We start from the raw sequence: 19,774 nt of genomic DNA on the forward strand, positions 1-19,774 counted from the left end.
AAACCCTCATTTTTTCTTGAATAATATTAGTATATTGAATCTACAGTTTATTATCATTATTAATGCACCCTCCATGGAGACAGCAGACTCATTGTGGGAGGTTGATTTAACTGACAACGTATTTATCACACCGAATCTTAAAATCCTTAACACTTCTTGCATTAACAACATATTCTGGTAATACGTTCCATTCAATGACAATTCTTCATATAAAAAATCTACTTCTCACACCCCTCTTATATAACTTCCAGGGATGATCTCTGGAGAGAAACTACTTCCTCAACCTCTCTCCATAGCAAGCATTCCGAAGTCCTGATATTATCTCAGTCACTTGGCTCTGAACACTCTCCAATGTTTCCACATCATGCTGAAAAGCAGGTGACCAGATATGAGCACAATAGTCCAAGTGTGGTCTGACCAGTGCTTTCTACAGTGACACAACTACTTCCTTATCCCTAAATGTTAGAGTACAGTACTTCTTACCATGGCCTTGCCAACACTAGCAACATGTTCTCTAGACTTCAGTCTAGAGGGCATATTGCTAGTGTCAATGACCACTCCCAAACCTCGAATTTCATCCACTTCCTGCAGTATGGCACCATCGATATAGTACACAGCCATATATTTCTGCACCCAAAAATGCAATACCTTGCATTTATTATTAAAATTGCAACTCCACTTCTTTATCCAAGTCAAATGTCTATTCAAATCTTCCTAAAGGGAATTAATGTCAGTAGTGGCACTTATAATTCTCCCCAACTTTGCATCATCAGCAAGCAACTGAAGATCCATAATCAGTCCACATAACATAATATAATAATAGGAATAGAAGTAGTAGGTTACAGCATTTTTCGAAAGGATAGGAAGGGAAAATGCAGTGGTGGAGTACTGCTTATGATAGTGATGACTTATGTCCTCTCAGAGTGGAGGGTTTAGAGGGCAGCAACACTAATGGTTTTGAAAGCATATGGTGAGGTAGAGGCAGGAAAGACAGGATATTTAGTGGGATGTTGCTACAAGCCAAGGAGCACAGAGGGTGGGGAGCAGTTAAGCTTGGCAAGTGCAAAGAAGAATGATTGTTATGGGAGATTTTAACTACAGCAGTATAAGTTGGGAAGAGGAAAATGCATATAGTAATAAGGGAATGGAATTTCTAGAATTCTTGAGGGACAAATGTAAGCTGTATTATATGAGTAAAGCTGTATTCTACGAGTGAAGAAGAGGGCACAATTTGGTGTAAAGTGGATGACAAACAATATCAGACAGGAAGAACTGCTGGTGAAAAAGATGTTATGGAAGAGATATAAGCAAAGGGGTGGAGAGCAAATGCATGAAGAATATAAGACTCAGGTCAGGAGAGTGAATAGTATGGTAAGGAAGGCAAAACTGGAATATGAGAAAAGATTGATCCTAAGATCCAAAGAAAATCCTAGGGAGCTTTTTTTAGTTATGTGGCCAGTAGTAACATGCAGATGGAGAAAATTCTTTTAATTCTCTACTGGTGTTAATAATGAAAGCTAATTTAAGGTCAAAGTATTAACTGCTTATAACTACCAGCTTGTTAATAACAGCTGGTTCTTGTATTCTATGAAATTCATTCTGTATGTGTTTTGTTGAATCACTGACATATAAAAATCTACTGAAATATGATAGAAGGTGTAGAACTTTCAAGTGTCAACTCTATGTTTCAATATGCAAGCTATAATATTATATTTAAAGATAACTGAAGAGTAAATCTTAACAGTATCAAAATGTTAATGCTAAAAGTCTTGAAATAAAAATCACAATGCTGCATATATATTGAAAAAATATATAACAGAGAACTCTTAATATAAAGGGAAAAAAATTCTAACCTCAGTTGGGGTGTTTGTATATTCCATTATTCTTTCCACTGCTACAATATTTGTTTCTATTTCAGAACTCATCCTGACCATCCAGTTTAATGTAGCAGTCACCTAAAATAAACAAAATTAATAAAAACAGGCAAAAGATTAACCTATATTAATTTTCCCATGTTTTTCAAAAAAAAAAAAAAAAAAATTTAACCATTAACATGACTGTGATATATATACTGGTGACTTAAATAAGGTAGTGGCAGCTGGACAGACAGCAGTATATGGTGGAGTTTGAATCCAAGAGAAGGCAGGTGACCAGTGGTGTGCCACAGGCGTACTCAGGTTGCTACTCTTCAATCTGCATAGCAGTGATACCAAGAATGATATTATTAAAGAGAGTGAGGAGTGGTTTCTTTGTGTGGAGGGTGGTTGAACCATGGAATGCACTCTCTGATAGAGTAGTAAGAGCAAGAACAGTCAATGAGTGGTATGATAGACTGTTTCCTAGGAGGAACCTCCCACGATGAGTCTCTTGACTCCATGGAGGCCTGAATAATAATTATTATTATTATTATTATTATTACACCCTCCACGGAGTCAGGAGACTCATTGTAGAAGGTTCATTCAACTGACGACATTTTTATTGTACTGAATCTTAAAATCCTTAACACACTCCCTGCATTAACATATTTCAGTAATGTGTTCCATTCACTCACAATTCTCCATGCAAAAAATCTACTCCTCACACACCTTTTCTTCACTACACTTATACAACTTCCAGGGAAACCTATGGTTCTTTCCCTCTCACCTTCTACTCTTCTTATAATCCACTCTGGATTAATCTCATAAAATTTCCTCACCAACTTAAACATCACTATCATATAATCTCTTTTTCTCCTATCCACCAATCTCCGCAATCCGCATTTCTTCAACTTCTCTCCATAGCCAACATTCCAGAGTTCCTAATATTGTCTTAGTCACTCATCTCTGGATCCTCTCCAATGTTTTCACATCACAATGAAAACCAGGTGACCAAATCTGAGCACAATAGTCCAAGTGTGCTCTGACCAGTGCTTTATACAACGGCACAACTACTTCCTCATCCCTACATGTTAGTGTACTTCTTATCACAGTGGCATTATAATATGCAGTCTTTGCAACATAGGCAATTAGGAAGTTGAATAAAGGTGTGTTAAGTAAGGATGTGAGGACTAGATTTTTTGCTTGGAGAGTTGTGAATGAATGGGTTGCCAGAGTCAGTGTGAGTGCTTTATCTGTTAATGGGTTCAAAGAGAGGCATGATAAATTGTGTGGATAGTTTGGGTCTCCAGCAATGAGTCTTTGGACTTCATGAAGGTGCCCATACAATAATAATAACACATGCAATGCCCTCCAGACTTCACAGTCTATTGTCAACCATCACTCCTAAATCTCAAATCTCATCCACTTCCTGCAGTACAATGCTATCGATTTATAGGAAGAATATCCAGTTGCCTACCAGTGATGCTAAATTGGAAAAGCAATAGTTAATAAAAATGTAGAGATCTTGCAAGAAGTTACAATCAGACTGTCAGTTTGGGAAAAAGATAACGGCTACCAATTCAGTGTGTCAAAATGTAAAAGTATGCACTTCAGGATGAAAAACAGGCTCATCGTTTTCTTGTGATGCAATTGTACAGATGGAATTGCATTGCAAGAAAATGATGAGACTAGGAATGCAGGAGTAATGGTAGATAAAGTTGAAGTTCAGAGGACATACTACAAAAATAGGCAAAATATCTCAAAAGTTGATTTGAATGTTAAGAGAATAAGGAAGTTATTCCTCTCTAGTCTAGAAAACTGATATGACTATATCTGAATTAATGTACACAGATATGGTCACATGAGTATCTTGGTGAAAATGGTAGAAAGATTCAGAGGTTAGTGGCCAAAATCGTGATTTTTTTTGCAGAGTGTTCTCTATGAGAATAGACTGAAGGTTTGTGGATCATGACATTTAGCTAAGAGTTAGTAAAGGGATTTTAGTAAGTAAAGGGAAAGAGTTACTAAAGGGATTTTATAAAAGAGATAAAAAAATTTCTACATGACTCGATGAAAGAACAAGGGATCAACCATCATACTCCATGAAGTTATGTAAGACTGGTTACAAGAGTTAGAAGGACCAGATTTTTTGCCTGTGGGATGGTAAATGAGTGGGAATAGATTGCCAGAGGTGGCTGTGAATACATTTGTAACTGAATGACTAAGGGGGGGGGGATGCAATATTTATTGTGTCATTAATAGTTAATGTGGGCCTCCCATAATGATGAGTCACTGAATTCTATATGGAGATACTCAAGTAATAACAATATCAAAAATTTTTGTTCATGAATGCATTAGTATGGATTTTTTTAAAAAATAAAAATAAGTTCTTTTGTTATATCACAAAGTCGATCAAATTGTTTTTACTTCTCACAGGCATTTGTACTAGTCAGCAGCTGCCTGTTCTCACTCTGATTCCATTCCAAATAATTTTTCCAATCTTCATCTTGTAAGTCTCTTTTCTCCATAGCTTTCACAATGATGCCTCTTCAGATAGCAGGTCGTCCTCTTTTTGGAAAAGACTCCATATGACAAATTCATAATTCTCATCTTTCTATTAAAAAAAGGAAAATTTGGTATAGAGAAATCTTTAATCTCTTTCACTGCAGACTTCCACAGTTGAGTACTGACAACAACACTTTGTTTCATAACTTAATGAAGTTCCAAGGATAGCCTACCAGGAGGGATCTTGCTTGGAGAATTGCATACGGCTGCCTTCCAGTCAATACCATCAAATGGAGGTACTTAAACATTAGAGATCCAATCGCTGACATCTTTGTCACTGATTGGATCTCTAATGTTTGGAAACAGTACAGTAACGTGGCGGTGAATTTGAGCTGTGCAGAAGAAAGTGATTTTTAATCGGTGAATAGTCCGCTTTTTCCCCCCGTTTTTCTACGTTTTTGAGTGCTAAATTGTTTCTCTGAATACGAGTGTACTTCAGTGGTTGTTTTTTTTGGAAGTTAGTTGCTGTCGCGATACAATATATGTTGGTACCGTCGGAATCGAACGCGTAACGGTGGAAGACAAAACGAAGCTAAGTTACTGTATTTAGTTATATTTCGTTTATTTAATTATATTTAGTACTTTAAATGTTCTGATGTTTGTACTTTTTTCCCCTCTTATTTATTAATTGAATAATTATTAAAGATTACGCTACTCGGCAGTAAGGAATGATGGTGGATTCAGCAGCAGTCGCAAGTGGCGTAACGCCAAGTCCTCCGCCATTTAAAAACTCAATTATTAGCAATATCATAAAGGACTTTGTGGCATGCAGTACTTGCGGCATGTATGCTTCTCGGGAATTACATATGTGGCTTGTTAAAGAGAGTGGAGAGCGTATGTGCGCCAAATGCAGGCAGTTGGAGGAAATAAATACATTAGATATATCGATATCCGAATTTGTTGCTCCAGGAACGGAGAATAGGAAGACAAGTAGTATGATAGGAGCGAATGAGAAAATAATAGTTGATAGTGTGGAAGGTGTGAGTGACTGTGGAAGTTTAGGAGATGGTTTTGTATGGGAGAGTGAATTTAGATTAAGAGTGACTGACCTGCAGAGGGAGATAGATGAGTTGAAAGAGGAGGTGGAATGTCTAGTGAATGAGAGCAGAAGTATGAAAGATAAGATTAGGAGAATGGAAGAGATAAATGCAAGGCAAATCAGAGTAGGAGAGAGAGAGAATTTAAGGAGTATGAGTGAGAGGTATGGGAATGCTAGCAGACGAGAGGATGGAAACAGTAGGAGAGACGGAATGAGAGAGAGATATGGAAGTGCTAGAAGAGGAGAGAATGGAAACGGTAGGAGAGATGGAATGAGAGAGAGGTATGGGAATGCTAGAAGACGAGCGGATGGAAACAGTAGTAGGAGAGACAGAATGAGAGAGGGATATGGAAGTGTTAGAAGTGGAGAAAATGGAAACAGTAGGAGAGAGGGAATGAGAGAGATGTATGGGAGTGCTAGAAGAGGAGAGAATAGAAACAGTAGAAGAGAGAGGTATGGGAATGAAAGAAGAGGAATGGAAACAATAGGAGCGAGGGAATGGTAAGAGGTATAATGTATGGCGACTCAATGATCCGTGGTGTTCAAGATAGGATGCGTGAGGAGTGTTTGCCAGGAGGAACAATAGAAAGGGTGGCTATGGCAATTAAGAGAGGTGAAAGGGTGGATGAGATGATTGTGATGGTAGGAACGAATGACTTGAGTGGAAATGTAAGTCGGGCAACGAGAGATATGAGATTTTTGCTTGAGACTGTACGGAAGAAGACAGAGAGAGGAAAAATAGTGTGCGTGTTGCCTAGGTATGATAATGATGAGCTGAGCAGAAGAGCGGTGATATTGAATGGCATAATAGCGAGAATGTGTGACAAGAGAGGACTGGTATATGTGGATGCTTGGAGTGCGTTTGAGGAAAGAGAGGAGTTGTATGCGAGAGACCGTTTACATTTGAATGAGGAAGGGCGTAGGCATCTGGAGAGATTGCTGTTCTGAACGAGTCAGTGTGTCCCAGGGAGGATGATAGCAGGGGTGGCCTCTTGTGGGAATGGACACTTGGGAGAAGGGAGACAATGTCAGGTAACACTGAGCCCAGTGGAGTCTAGAAGGGATAAGGCTGGGTATAGAAACAATGGCATTTATATGCTGTATACTAATGCCAGGAGTATCCGGAATAAGGGAGAGGAATTGGTGGCGCAGATGGCATCAGCCTGGCCAAAAATTATTGCGATCACTGAGACGTGGTTGACAGAATTGGATATAAAAACAGGAATAGAAGTCGCTGGGTATAGCATTTTTCGTCAGGATAGGAGGGGAAAGCGTGGTGGTGGAGTGCTGCTTATGATAAGTGATGACCTATGTCCTCCAAGAGTGGAGAATTTGGAAGGAAGTGAGACAAATGATTTTGAGAGCGTATGGTGTGAGCTAGAGGTAGGCAAGACAGGATATTCAGTGGGGTGTTGCTACAGACCCAGGAGCACAGAGGATGGGGACCAGGAGATGTTTAGACAGCTAAGTTTGGCAAGTGCAAGAAGAATGATTGTTATGGGAGATTTTAACTTCAGTAGTATAAATTGGAGAGAGGAACATGCATGTAACAATAGGGGAATGGAATTTCTAGAATTCTTGAGGGACAAATGTCTTAGGCAACATGTAACAGAGGGAACAAGAGGTTCAAAAATTTTGGATTTGGTTATAGCATCAGAAGAGTTGATAATAACTGAGTTGACATCTCTCCCACCAGTTGGAGAGAGTGACCATATGGTGTTGACATTTAAAATGAATAGACATGCAGGAGTATCAAAGAGACGGGAACTTATGTGGAATTATAAGGCAGGTGATTATAATAGTCTTAGACGTCAACTTCGGGAAGTTTCATGAAGGGAGGAATTGGACGGCCGGGATATCACCAGTGCATGGGAAATTGTGAAAGAATATTTGTTATCAGCAATGGTAAGTTGTATACCACGAGTGAAGAAGAGGGCGCAATTTGGAGTAAAGTGGATGACAAACAACATTAAACAGGAACTGCATGCGAAAAAGAGGCTATGGAAGAGATATAAGGAGACAGGTGAAGAGAGGATGGGTGAAGAATATAAGACACAGGCCAGAAGAGTGACTCGTGTGGTAAGGAAAGCGAAACTGGAATATGAGAGGAGATTGGCCCTAAGATCCAAAGAAAATCCTAGGGAATTTTTTAGCTATGTGGCCAGTAGGAGGAGAAATGACTGTGGAAGAATGATATTGTGGGATAAAAATGGGAATAGAGTGACTGATGCAGAGGACATAGTGGAATTGTTCAATGAACACTTTATTGGAGTATTTCATCCTAGAGGAGTCAGTTTTAATGCTAGAGGGATAGGACTGGTACGAGGTCTGGAGGTACAGGAGGAGAGTGTGTTTCAGATACTGAGTACTCTGGATGTCAGTAAAGCTGTGGGACTGGATGGTATTTCGCCACGAGTTTTGAGAGAATGTGCTAGCGAATTGACAATACCTTTAACGTGGCTTTACAATGAAAGTCTGGCTTTGGCAAAGGTGCCCAGGGAATGGAAGGAAGGTAAGATAGTGCCATTGCATAAGGGTGGTAACAGACTGGAAGTGTCTAATTATAGGCCAGTCTGTGTGTCATCAGTAGTTGTTAAGATCTTGGAGAAAGTAGTGAGGGACCATGTACAGCATTGGGCAGATGAGGGTAATGTTATCTGTGAGAATCAACATGGATTTGTGAAAGGACGCTCTTGTTTTAGCAATATGCTAGCCTTTTATAATAAAGTTACAAGAACATTAGATGAGGGAAAGGCATATACTGCAATTTTCTTAGACTTGGCGAAGGCATTTGACAGGGTGCCACATGACAAGCTGATATTTAAGTTGCAGCACATGGGTCTGGATGTCAGATTGGTCAACTGGATTCAGGATTGGCTGTCTGATAGGTATCAGAGAGTTGTGTATGGTGGAGCAGTTTCCAGGAGGCAGAGGGTTACAAGTGGGGTCCCACAGGGCTCAGTACTAGGACCTATATTGTTTAACCTTTATATCAATGACATACCCAGTGGATTGCAGGGGGATATTCAGTTGTTTGCGGATGATGCGAAGCTGGGAAATATTATTAGTAATAGCGCAGATGTGGTAGCCCTGCAAGAGGATTTAAATAAGCTAGATAGATGGGCAAATGAATGGGGGTGTCAGTTTAATGCAGCAAAATGTAAGGTCTTGAGGTTTGAGAAACATCGATGGGATGCTGCATACTCTATGGGAGGAGTTATACTGGAGGAAGTAGGGGAGACAAGAGATCTGGGGTTGATGATTGATAGAAACCTGAAGTTTAGGGGACATATTGCAAAGGTGGTGAAGGTAACACAGAGGATTGCTGCTATTATGAGAAGGACACCGACCTGCAGAGATAAGAGGGTTATCATTCCGTTGTATAAGTCTCTGATCAGACCACACTTGGACTATTGTTCTCAGATTTGGTCCCCAGGATTTGAAGGGGATAAATTAACTGTGGAAAGGATACAAAGACGGATGACAAAGATGGTTTCAGGACTGTACAATGATAGTTATGAGGATCGGCTGAGAGAATGTGGACTGCAGAGTTTGGCAGATAGAAGAAGGAGAGGTGATATGATTGAGACTTTTAAACTGTTGAGAGGTGGTTACAGGGTTGACACTGGGGAGTTCTTTCGCTTGGTTGATCAGCGGGAAGGAGTGATGACAAGAGGCCATCCCTGGAAGTTACGAAAGGAAACTGTGAGCAAGAGGGCAAGGAGTGGTTTCTTTGTGTGGAGGGTGGTTGAGCCGTGGAATGCATTGCCTGATGGAGTGGTGGGAGCGAGAACGGTCAGCGACTTTAAAGAGTGGTATGATAAACTTTGTGTTTCTCAGGGGGGGACCTCCCCTCGATGAGTCTTGACAGACTTTATGTCTTAGGAAGGACCTCCCTCGATGAGTCTTTTGACTCCTTGGAGGCCTGAATAATAATAATAATAATAATTCTACAGCTGACTTCTAGCCTATGTATTTGGAAGAGATTATGTAATGTGTTGGGCATTCCATTACTTACAACAGAACAGGTTATTTTTTTGCACCCATCACCTGTCAGCAATGGGATGAGAATTTTGATTTTTATAATTAAAATATCATTTATGGATGGTTAGAAAAGAAACATGGATTTGAAAACCAGCAATATGACATCCAAATGTTTTATAATATTGTACTGTGGAAATTTTATTGTTCAGTCAAACAATTTTTGTATTTAGAAAGAAACATTCTATGAAATATCAAATTTTTGACTAGATGATGTAGACCACCCACATTTTGCAATATTCACCAGGAGGAGATAAAATTCTGTCTATTTTGCTATGAGAGGTTTTTTAAATAGTTACATCCTCTTAATTCAATGTGGTCTTATAGTCAATTGCACGGATGACTGGAGAGCAATCCCAGGCAGAAAAGACCAACTCAAGGTGGTTAACTCAGATAAGGCTAACCACCTGGGTATCAGTCATCTTTGCACTTTAGTTTCAATTGGTCTTTTGGCCATTCATCCATGAGATTGGTGAAAAAGGAAAACTGATAGCATTTGGCTATATGATGATATAAAAGAGCTGAGGCCTTTTCTCTATCTCTCATACTATCTCTCTCTTTCTGTCTTTTCTTTCTTCTAATACTATCAGGCTGTCTTGCACTCCTATATTAACTATTCTAGGACTATGATGAGCACCTCTTTACTTTTTCACCTCAATAATGGTCAAAACCAGTCTGGGTAGTGACTCTTCCCATAATGTATAACATTATACCTGGCTGTAAGGATACATTCTTTGCATTATGGGATACTAAGACAAGTGATGCGAAGTCATTAGCCTCTATATACAAGTTGCAGTCATGAAGTTACTTTACATGCAAACTTTGTTTGCTTAAACTTGGATAAAGGATTAAACTAAGAATATAATTTCTTGGCATCTTTAACTTACAGTATAACCAAGTGAAAAAACTTTCAACATTTTTCTTTGTTTGTTATAACCATAACATCTACTTTTCATTTTTCTATTTCCTGAATTGCCTCAATTACTTTGTATTTAGACCTTGTAGACTCCATGTCCTATGAAGGATTATCCATTTCTTGCAAAATCATTGCCCAAAAGATCTACTAGTTTCTTTGTTCTGAGATTCAGAGCAATATTGTTTTTATTCAGAGTGGAAATTGGCCTGTAGTGGAACCCCCAACCTGTTGGACCAGGATTTTATTTCAGTTACCTCTCTTAGATATGTCGCAACCTACTTGAAAATTAAGTGAAAAAAGGGTCTCGATTCCTCAAATATTCTAAGAGCATTGGATTTAAAACAAAACAAAAGTGATATAACAGATAAAAGAAAGTAGTAACTAAGTGGAAGAAGAAACCTACTCATCTAGAGAACCACTGAAGAGACTTCCATTGCTATCAAGGCAGCCCTCTGTGGTTCATGGATCCATATTCAATATATCGAGACTACCTTACCATATTTCACTGGATCCCTAGTCTGCCACCCAGGGGATGCACCCCTAGAAATTACAGCATTCCCTTGGCTTCTACTGCAACTGGGATTAAAGTTTTTGTCCTAGTCTGAGTTCTGGGTCAGGATGAAGCCTTCTGTGGCAAAAATGCACACAAACTCAGATGGTGAATGGTTTGCTGCAGCTGTCTTTTATAAGACCCTCATATTACATGAAAGACAGAAGATGGTAAAATTATCCATAGAAACAGTCATTCACAATTGGAGGAAGTTGTTCAGTTATCAAATTAACCTTGATTGCAAAATATGTGACAATTAAAACTGAATCTTTTGGGACTCCATTTTCTTGGTTATATAGAGGGGGGGGGAAGAGAGAGAGAGAGAGAGAGGTTTCCACAGACTTGGAAGAATTGTTTGGATAAAAAGTTCTTCATAAAAAAAAATAGAGATTCTATCTAAGAACAAAGCTGTGTAGGTCTTTCAATATTCCAAACCTTCAAGCAGTGTTGTATGCTTTCCATATAAAAGAAAACTGATACTAAGTACATGCTTTTTAGCAAAGCATCTAAAACGGATGCTTCCACTCAGATTGTGTTCTGGAAAAAAGGTTGTTTCTGTCCAAAAACCACAAAAGACGAGGGTTAACCATTTTTTCCAATATCTTCCACAGCTAACTAGGCAGAGCAATTGGAAAATATTTTAATGGGGATTTTTGGATTCTTACCTGGCTTAGAAAAGGCAAAAAAATAGCCTTTTGCCAAGTATCCAGAAACCTGTTTTGTAGAAAATTCTGTTGGAAAGGTACAGCAATTGATCTATGCCATGATAGCAACAGATGTTTGACTATCTTGTAATGGATACTATCTGGTTCAACAGCAATTGGATGTCAGTTAAGCAAAGCAGTTTTCATTTCTTCTTTTGTAAACTGTATGTTGTATTCTTCTTACTGTTCAAAGAAAACAGAATTTACTTTTTGACTCTCTTATGAACTTGTTGGATTGAGCTGTGGACCTGATGGTATGACTGACCATAATAATACTCTACTAGTGATGCTCTACAAATAAGACCTCAAATAGGGCTAGTCTAGGATCATAGTATTATAAATAAGTTAGTTTAAGTTAGATGTAAGGTAGTATGTAAGTTGGAGATAAGTAGGTTAAGAAAGAATTAGCATTGACTATATGCCTGGCCACAAATTATCAGATGAAGGTAACATTTAACTGGCCAAATTCACAGTAGCCATGACCTGGCATCGGCGAAGTGTTCAACTTCATTGCTGCACACATGACTAATGTTCCTGAGGCTCTACTTTGGCCAGATACATGGCCATGTCATGAAAGAAATGTTAATATCTTCCTGGATGTAGAAAGTATTTTTACCTTGGGTATAATAAATTTTAAAAATACCAAGCTATTTTAAACCTGGTTTTACTCCATTTCCCAAGTAAGCAAACAGACAAACAAGTCAAATTTGCACCTGCAAGTGTTGCAAGTCTAGCTGATCCTGCACGTAGTGCAAGACCAAGGCAACTCATGGTAAAAGTAGAATAAGCTCTGATCACTAATCTTAATATTTACCCTTAATGCAAAGCACATCTCCTGGAGGAGATGTACGATGCTTTGTATTAAAGGCAAGGGGCCACCACCCTTGCAGTTTGATGGAGGCAAACTTGACTTGTTTGTCTGTTTGCTTACTTGGGAAATGGAGTAAAACCAGGTTTAAAATAGCTTGGTATTTTAAACATCTTCCTGGATGTTTTAACATAAAAATATGAATATCTATACTCTGGCTGCTCAGGAGTTGAAGACTATGCCAATGATTCAGATAATCTCAATTTAGTGGGGGGAGGCGGGAAGGCTTTCCCACCTTCCTGAGAAATTACAGATGTATCTAAGAGTATTTTTAGAATCTGCCGCAAATCTAACAATCACCAAACCTAAAATATCATCTCACACCACCAAAAATATGGAAGACTTATTTGATTGTCAGCCTAACAAACATCTCTAGTATGTGCCATAAGAGAAAGAAAACACAAATTAGGACTCTAAGATTACAATTATTTAGTACTCAATCTGCTTTCTTTCTGTTTGCTTGCATGCACTTAAATATTCTTATCTTTATGTCTATGAAGATGTCTCATATGCCATGAAATTACATAAAGTACTGTCTTAATAATTAAATAAATGAATAGCTTTAATGGAACATGAATATCTTGTTTGTCAAAAGGTTACATAATGTAGGAAAATAAACTGTTAACTACATTCAAAAGATGAATCAAAATAACATGTCATAAATCAAATTATTAATTTAACTATTAGTCAATTATTTTAAGTATTTTTTTAATCTATGCAACCTACTACAATAGTTCCTTTGGACTCTTATAGTGTAACATATACTTCAACTGTGATTGAGGTCTAGGTAGTTGTCCCTCCCAAAGAGCATTATGCATAGCTGAAAGGATTTGTGCTTTGCATTATGGGATACTAAAGTAATTAACGTGAAGTCCTTAGCATCTATATACAAGTAGCCAAGTCCTGAAAATACTTCACATGCAAACCGTTAACTTACTTTGGATAAACAATAACAAGAATTTCTTGGCATCTTTAATTTATTTTATAGCCAAGCGAAAAAACTTCCTTTTATCATATGTTGAAAAATTCCTTCTGCATCAATCTTATAAATTTCCTTTAGTAACTTGCTTCTATCAGATTTCCCTCTTACCTACCTACCAACCAAATTTTGTTATGCACAAACCATCAATACATCTCCTCATAAGGAGCATTCCACATTTCAAATCATTTGGATCCTCTTTGCCAATTATTCATCCTCAAGAGACTTGGCTAGCCAAATCTGTGATACTGATAAATGTTGGCATATGTTTATCAAAAACTGAATCATAGGTTTGATGTATGCAAGACTATACAAATTATTATTATTATTATTATTATTATTCAGGCCTCCAAGGAGTCAAAAGACTCATCGAGGGAGGTCCTTTCTAAGACATAAAGTCTGTCAAGACTCATCGAGGGGAAGTCCCCCCCTGAGAAACACAAAGTTTATCATACCACTCCTTAAACCCACTGACCGTTCTCGCTCCCACCACTCCATCAGGCAATGCATTCCACGGCTCAACCACCCTCCACACAAAGAAACCACTCCTTACCCTCTTGCTCACAGTTTCCTTTCGTAACTTCCAGGGATGGCCTCTTGTCATCACTCCTTCCCGCTGATCAACCAAGCGAAAGAACTCCCCAGTGTCAACCCTGTAACCACCTCTCAACAGTTTAAAAGTCTCAATCATATCACCTCTCCTTCTTCTATCCACCAAACTCTGCAGTCCACATTCTCTAAGCCGATCCTCATAACTATCCTTGTACAGCCCTGAAACCATCTTTGTCATCCGTCTTTGTATCCTTTCCACGGTTAATTTATCCCCTTCAAATCCTGGGGACCAAATCTGAGAACAATAGTCCAAGTGTGGTCTGATCAGAGACTTATACAACGGAATGATAACCCTCTTATCTCTGCAGGTCAGTGTCCTTCTCATAATAGCAGCAATCCTCTGTGTTACCTTCACCACCTTTGCAATATGTCCCCTAAACTTCAGGTTTCTATCAATCATCAACCCCAGATCTCTTGTCTCCCCTACTTCCTCCAGTATAACTCCTCCCATAGAGTATGCAGCATCCCATCGATGTTTCCCAAACCTCAAGACCTTACATTTTGCTGCATTAAACTGACACCCCCATTCATTTGCCCATCTATCTAGCTTATTTAAATCCTCTTGCAGGGCTACCACATCTGCACTATTACTAATAATCCTTCCAAGCTTCGCATCATCCGCAAACAACTGAATATCCCCCTGCAATCCACTGGCTATGTCATTGATATAAAGGTTAAACAATATAGGTCCTAGTACTGAGCCCTGTGGGACCCCACTTGTAACCCTCTGCCTCCTGGAAACTGCTCTACCATACACAACTCTCTGATACCTATCAGACAGCCAATCCTGAATCCAGTTGACCAATCTGACATCCAGACCCATGTGCTGCAACTTAAATATCAGCTTATCATGTGGCACCCTGTCAAATGCCTTCGCCAAGTCTAAGAAAATTGCAGTATATGCCTTTCCCTCATCTAATGCTCTTGTAACTTTATTATAAAAGGCTAGCATATTGCTAAAACAAGAGCGTCCTTTCACAAATCCATGTTGATTCTCACAGATAACATTACCCTCATCTGCCCAATGCTGTACACGGTCCCTCACTACTTTCTCCAAGATCTTAACAACTACTGATGACACACAGACTGGCCTATAATTAGACACTTCCAGTCTGTTACCACCCTTATGCAATGGCACTATCTTACCTTCCTTCCATTCCCTGGGCACCTTTGCCAAAGCCAGACTTTCATTGAAAAGCCACGTTAAAGGTATTGTCAATTCCCTAGCACATTCTCTCAAAACTCGTGGAGAAATACCATCCAGTCCCACAGCTTTACTGACATCCAGAGTACTCAGTATCTGAAACACACTCTCCTCCTGTACCTCCAGACCTCGTACCAGTCCTATCCCTCTAGCATTAAAACTGACTCCTCTAGGATGAAATACTCCAATAAAGTGTTCATTGAACAATTCCACTATGTCCTCTGCATCAGTCACTCTATTCCCATTTTTATCCCACAATATCATTCTTCCACAGTCATTTCTCCTCCTACTGGCCACATAGCTAAAAAATTCCCTAGGATTTTCTTTGGATCTTAGGGCCAATCTCCTCTCATATTCCAGTTTCGCTTTCCTTACCACACGAGTCACTCTTCTGGCCTGTGTCTTATATTCCTCATGCATCTCTTCACCTGTCTCCTTATATCTCTTCCATAGCCTCTTTTTCGCATGCAATTCCTGTTTAATATTGTTTGTCATCCACTTTACTCCAAATTGCGCCCTCTTCTTCACTCGTGGTATACAACTTACCATTGCTGATAACAAATATTCTTTCACAATTTCCCACGCACTGGTGATATCCCGGCCTTCCAATTCCTCCCTCCATGAAACTTCCCGAAGTTGACGTCTAAGACTATTATAATCACCTGCCTTATAATTCCACATAAGTTCCCGTCTCTTTGATACTCCTGCATGTCTATTCATTTTCCAAGTCAAAACCATATGGTCACTCTCTCCAACTGGTGGGAGAGACGTCAACTCAGTTATTATCAACTCTTCTGATGCTATAACCAAATCCAAAATTTTCGAACCTCTTGTTCCCTCTGTTACATGTTGCCTAAGACATTTGTCCCTCAAGAATTCTAGAAATTCCATTCCCCTATTGTTACATGCATCTTCCTCTCTCCAATTTATACTACTGAAGTTAAAATCTCCCATAACAATCATTCTTCTTGCACTTGCCAAACTTAGCTGTCTAAACATCTCCTGGTCCCCATCCTCTGTGCTCCTGGGTCTGTAGCAACACCCCACTAAATATCCTGTCTTGCCTACCTCTACCTCACACCATACGCTCTCAAAATCATTTGTCTCACTACCTTCCAAATTTTCCACTCTTAGAGGACATAGGTCATCACTTATCATAAGCAGCACCCCACCACCACGCTTTCCCCTCCTATCCTGGCGAAAAATGCTATACCCAGTGACTTCTATTCCTGTTTTTATATCCAATTCTGTCAACCACGTCTCAGTGATCGCAATAATTTTTGGCCAGGCTGATGCTATCTGCGCCACCAATTCCTCTCCCTTATTCCGGATACTCCTGGCATTAGTATACAGCATATAAATGCCATTGTTTCTATACCCAGCATTATCCCTTCTAGACTCCACTGGGCTCAGTCTTACCTGACATTGTCTCCCTTCTCCCAAGTATCCATTCCCACAAGAGGCCACCCCTGCTATCATCCTCCCTGGGACACACTGACTCGTTCAGAACAGCAATCTCTCCAGATGCCTACGTCCTTCCTCATTCAAATGCAAACGGTCTCTCGCAAACAACTCCTCTCTTTCCTCAAACGCACTCCAAGCATCCACATATACCAGTCCTCTCTTGTCACACATTCTCGCTATTATGCCATTCAATATCACCGCTCTTCTGCTCAGCTCATCATTATCATACCTAGGCAACACGCACACTATTTTTCCTCTCTCTGTCTTCTTCCGTACAGTCTCAAGCAAAAATCTCATATCTCTCGCTGCCTGCTATTATTGAACTAATTCAACAAAAGAAAAAAATAATTAAAGCACTAAACTGTCATTCATAATATTTATTACTGCTGTTACCTTAAGTTTTTCTATAAATATTTAAATTTAAAATACCAACATTATTTTGTGTAAATCATGTATTTAGAATAAGGTTTGAAGATATTAGTATGGGAAAATAAGATATTCTGCAATAGATAACACAATGGGGGATCCATTTTGTTAAATTCATATAGAAGTAGTAAATTGTTAATTATAGAATTAATAATACCAAGTTTTGCAGATTAAACCATATACAATAAATATGTGCAAACATGAAGACATCATTAAAATGGTTTGGTTTATTTCAATTTACGCCTCAAGCAACTCAAGGTTTGAGGCAAGTGTTATGTCTGTTATAGAACATGTTCTAATGGTCGGTTTGTCTGCTCTGCAGGATTAAAAATCCAAGTTAACTGAAAATGTGCCACTTATGTATGAATCAGATTAAAGCATGGTTGGATAAACATTGGGTACAACAGTGTGCACCCTCACACAATGAGTCTCTGACTCCATCAAGCTCAGATGAAGTGTGCTGCAAAAGCACACTTCATTATAAATTAACGATATGAAGAAATTATATACTTGATTTAATCCATTATCCAAGCATAAGCAAACAAAGTTTATTTGCACCTGAAATATAAATAGGACTAGGGTAACTCATACATAGAAGCTAATGACTTCACATCACTTGCCTTAGTATACCATAATGCAAAGCACATATCCTTATGGGTATGTATATATAGAAGCTAATGACTTCACATCACTTGCCTTAGTATCCCATAATGCAAAGCACATATCCTTATGGGTAAGTATATATAGAAGCTAATGATTTCACATCACTTGCCTTAGTATCCCATAATGCAAAGCACATATCCTTATGGGTAAGTATATATAGAAGCTAATGATTTCACATCACTTGCCTTAGTATCCCATAATGCAAAGCACATATCCTTATGGGTATGTGTATATATAGAAGCTAATGACTTCACATCAATCTTATAGTTGCCCCAATCCTAATTATATTTCAGGTGCAAACTTTGTTTGCTTACACTTGGATAAAGGACTAAACTAAGTATATAATTTCTTGTTATCTTTAATTTACAGTATAACCAAATAGGAAAAAGAAGCACCAATCTGAAAATTGAAATTGATAGTAAGAATCAAGAGCAGGTAGAAAACTTCACCTACCTTGGAGTTATTGAATACAATGGTGAAATTATAAAAGATATAAACAGACGAATCAGTCAAGCATCCCAAACTTTTTGGACGACTTAATAAAATATGGAAGTCAAGAGACATCAAACAAGTAACAAAAGGAAGAATCTAAGGAGTATTGGGAGGACCACTGTTTCATGGTCTTCTCAATACTCCTTAGATTCTTACTTTTGTTACTTGTTTGATGTCTCTTTTTGCTGGAATCTCAAAAAGGCTGAAGAGAAAAAATTATTAGTTACTGAAATGGGTTGGTTAAGAAGATTACTTGGAGTATCTCTGCTGGATCGACTAAGAAACGAAGACATAAGTAAATGACTAAAACAAGAAATAACAATAATAGACAAAATCCAAAAAAGAAGACTGCGATGGTTTGGCCATGTGACCAGAAAGATTACCATCTAAAGCCCTGAATACAATGATGGAAAGTAAAAGATCCAAAGAACGGCCCAGAATTAGATGGATAGACAAAATAAAAGAGGACTTGAAAACCAAATCACAACAAGCTACACCAAACTGGACAGAATTGTTCAGACTCTCCCAGGACAGACAGAAGTGGAAAGAGTTCATTCAGCCTCATCATCATCCACATAGATGATGGAAGAGAGAAGAAGAAGAATGCAAAGCAAATATCCTTATGGGTGTGTATAATGTTATGCATTATGGGAAAGGTCACTACCCAGACTGGTTTCCACCCTTATTGAGGTCTCGTCAGTGGAAGCCAACCCAGATATGATATGATACTTAGGCTGAAGTAATGCAGAAGTCATTTTCATATATGAGTTGCCAAAAGGTGTCACACCCTATTATTAAAATACTCTGGATTAGAGATAGTTGTTGGAAGTTTTTCCACTTGGTTATAATGGAAATTAAAGATACCAAGAAATTATATACTTAGTTTAATCCTTTATCCAAGTGCAAGCAAACAAAGTTTGCACCTGAAATATAATCAGGACTAGGGCAACTTGTTTAATCCTCAATAAAGGATTAAACCAAATGGTCTTGACCTTTCCCATAATGCATAACATTATACATACCCGTAAGGAAATGATATATGCTTTGCATTATTATGGAATACTAAGGCAAGTGATGTGAAGTCATTAGCTTGTATATACAAGCTAATGACTATAATCGAAGGTGAGTTAGCCGATCTCATACGGAGGTAGCAGGGTTTTTTTCTCCTGGAAAACTCTGGTTTTACATCCCGCATACAGATAAATCGGCCCTTCAGAACACACGCAATTTACAGACAAAAAAATACTAGTTGTGGTGGTGGTGTTGGGTGGTAGATGGTGTTGATGGAGATGATTGGGAGAGGTTCAGTGTAGTGGTGGAAACAGTTGTATAGTAGGTGTCCTCCCGTGATGAGTCTTCGGACTCCTTGGAGGTGTCACGAATAATAATAATATA

At 38.7% G+C, this 19,774-nt stretch overlaps 1 protein-coding gene across 3 annotated transcripts in view; it reads right to left on the reverse strand.

Moving 5' to 3' along the window:
• Positions 1–19,774, reverse strand: part of LOC150104066 (multidrug resistance-associated protein 1-like) — a 359,631-nt gene that overhangs the window by 65,882 nt on the left and 273,975 nt on the right. For all 3 annotated transcript variants that reach the window (XM_090397253.1, XM_090397254.1, XM_090397255.1), the window contains one exon: positions 1,854–1,955. In XM_090397253.1, coding sequence (XP_090253379.1) covers positions 1,854–1,955 — 102 coding nt within the window. The remainder of the gene's footprint in view (positions 1–1,853; positions 1,956–19,774) is intronic.

The sequence above is a fragment of the Typopeltis vanoorti genome, chromosome 8, assembly GCF_054136105.1.
Source record: "Typopeltis vanoorti isolate ZY-2024b chromosome 8, IOZ_Tvanoo_1.0, whole genome shotgun sequence".
In the NCBI taxonomy this organism is placed as follows: Eukaryota; Metazoa; Arthropoda; class Arachnida; order Uropygi; family Thelyphonidae; genus Typopeltis; species Typopeltis vanoorti.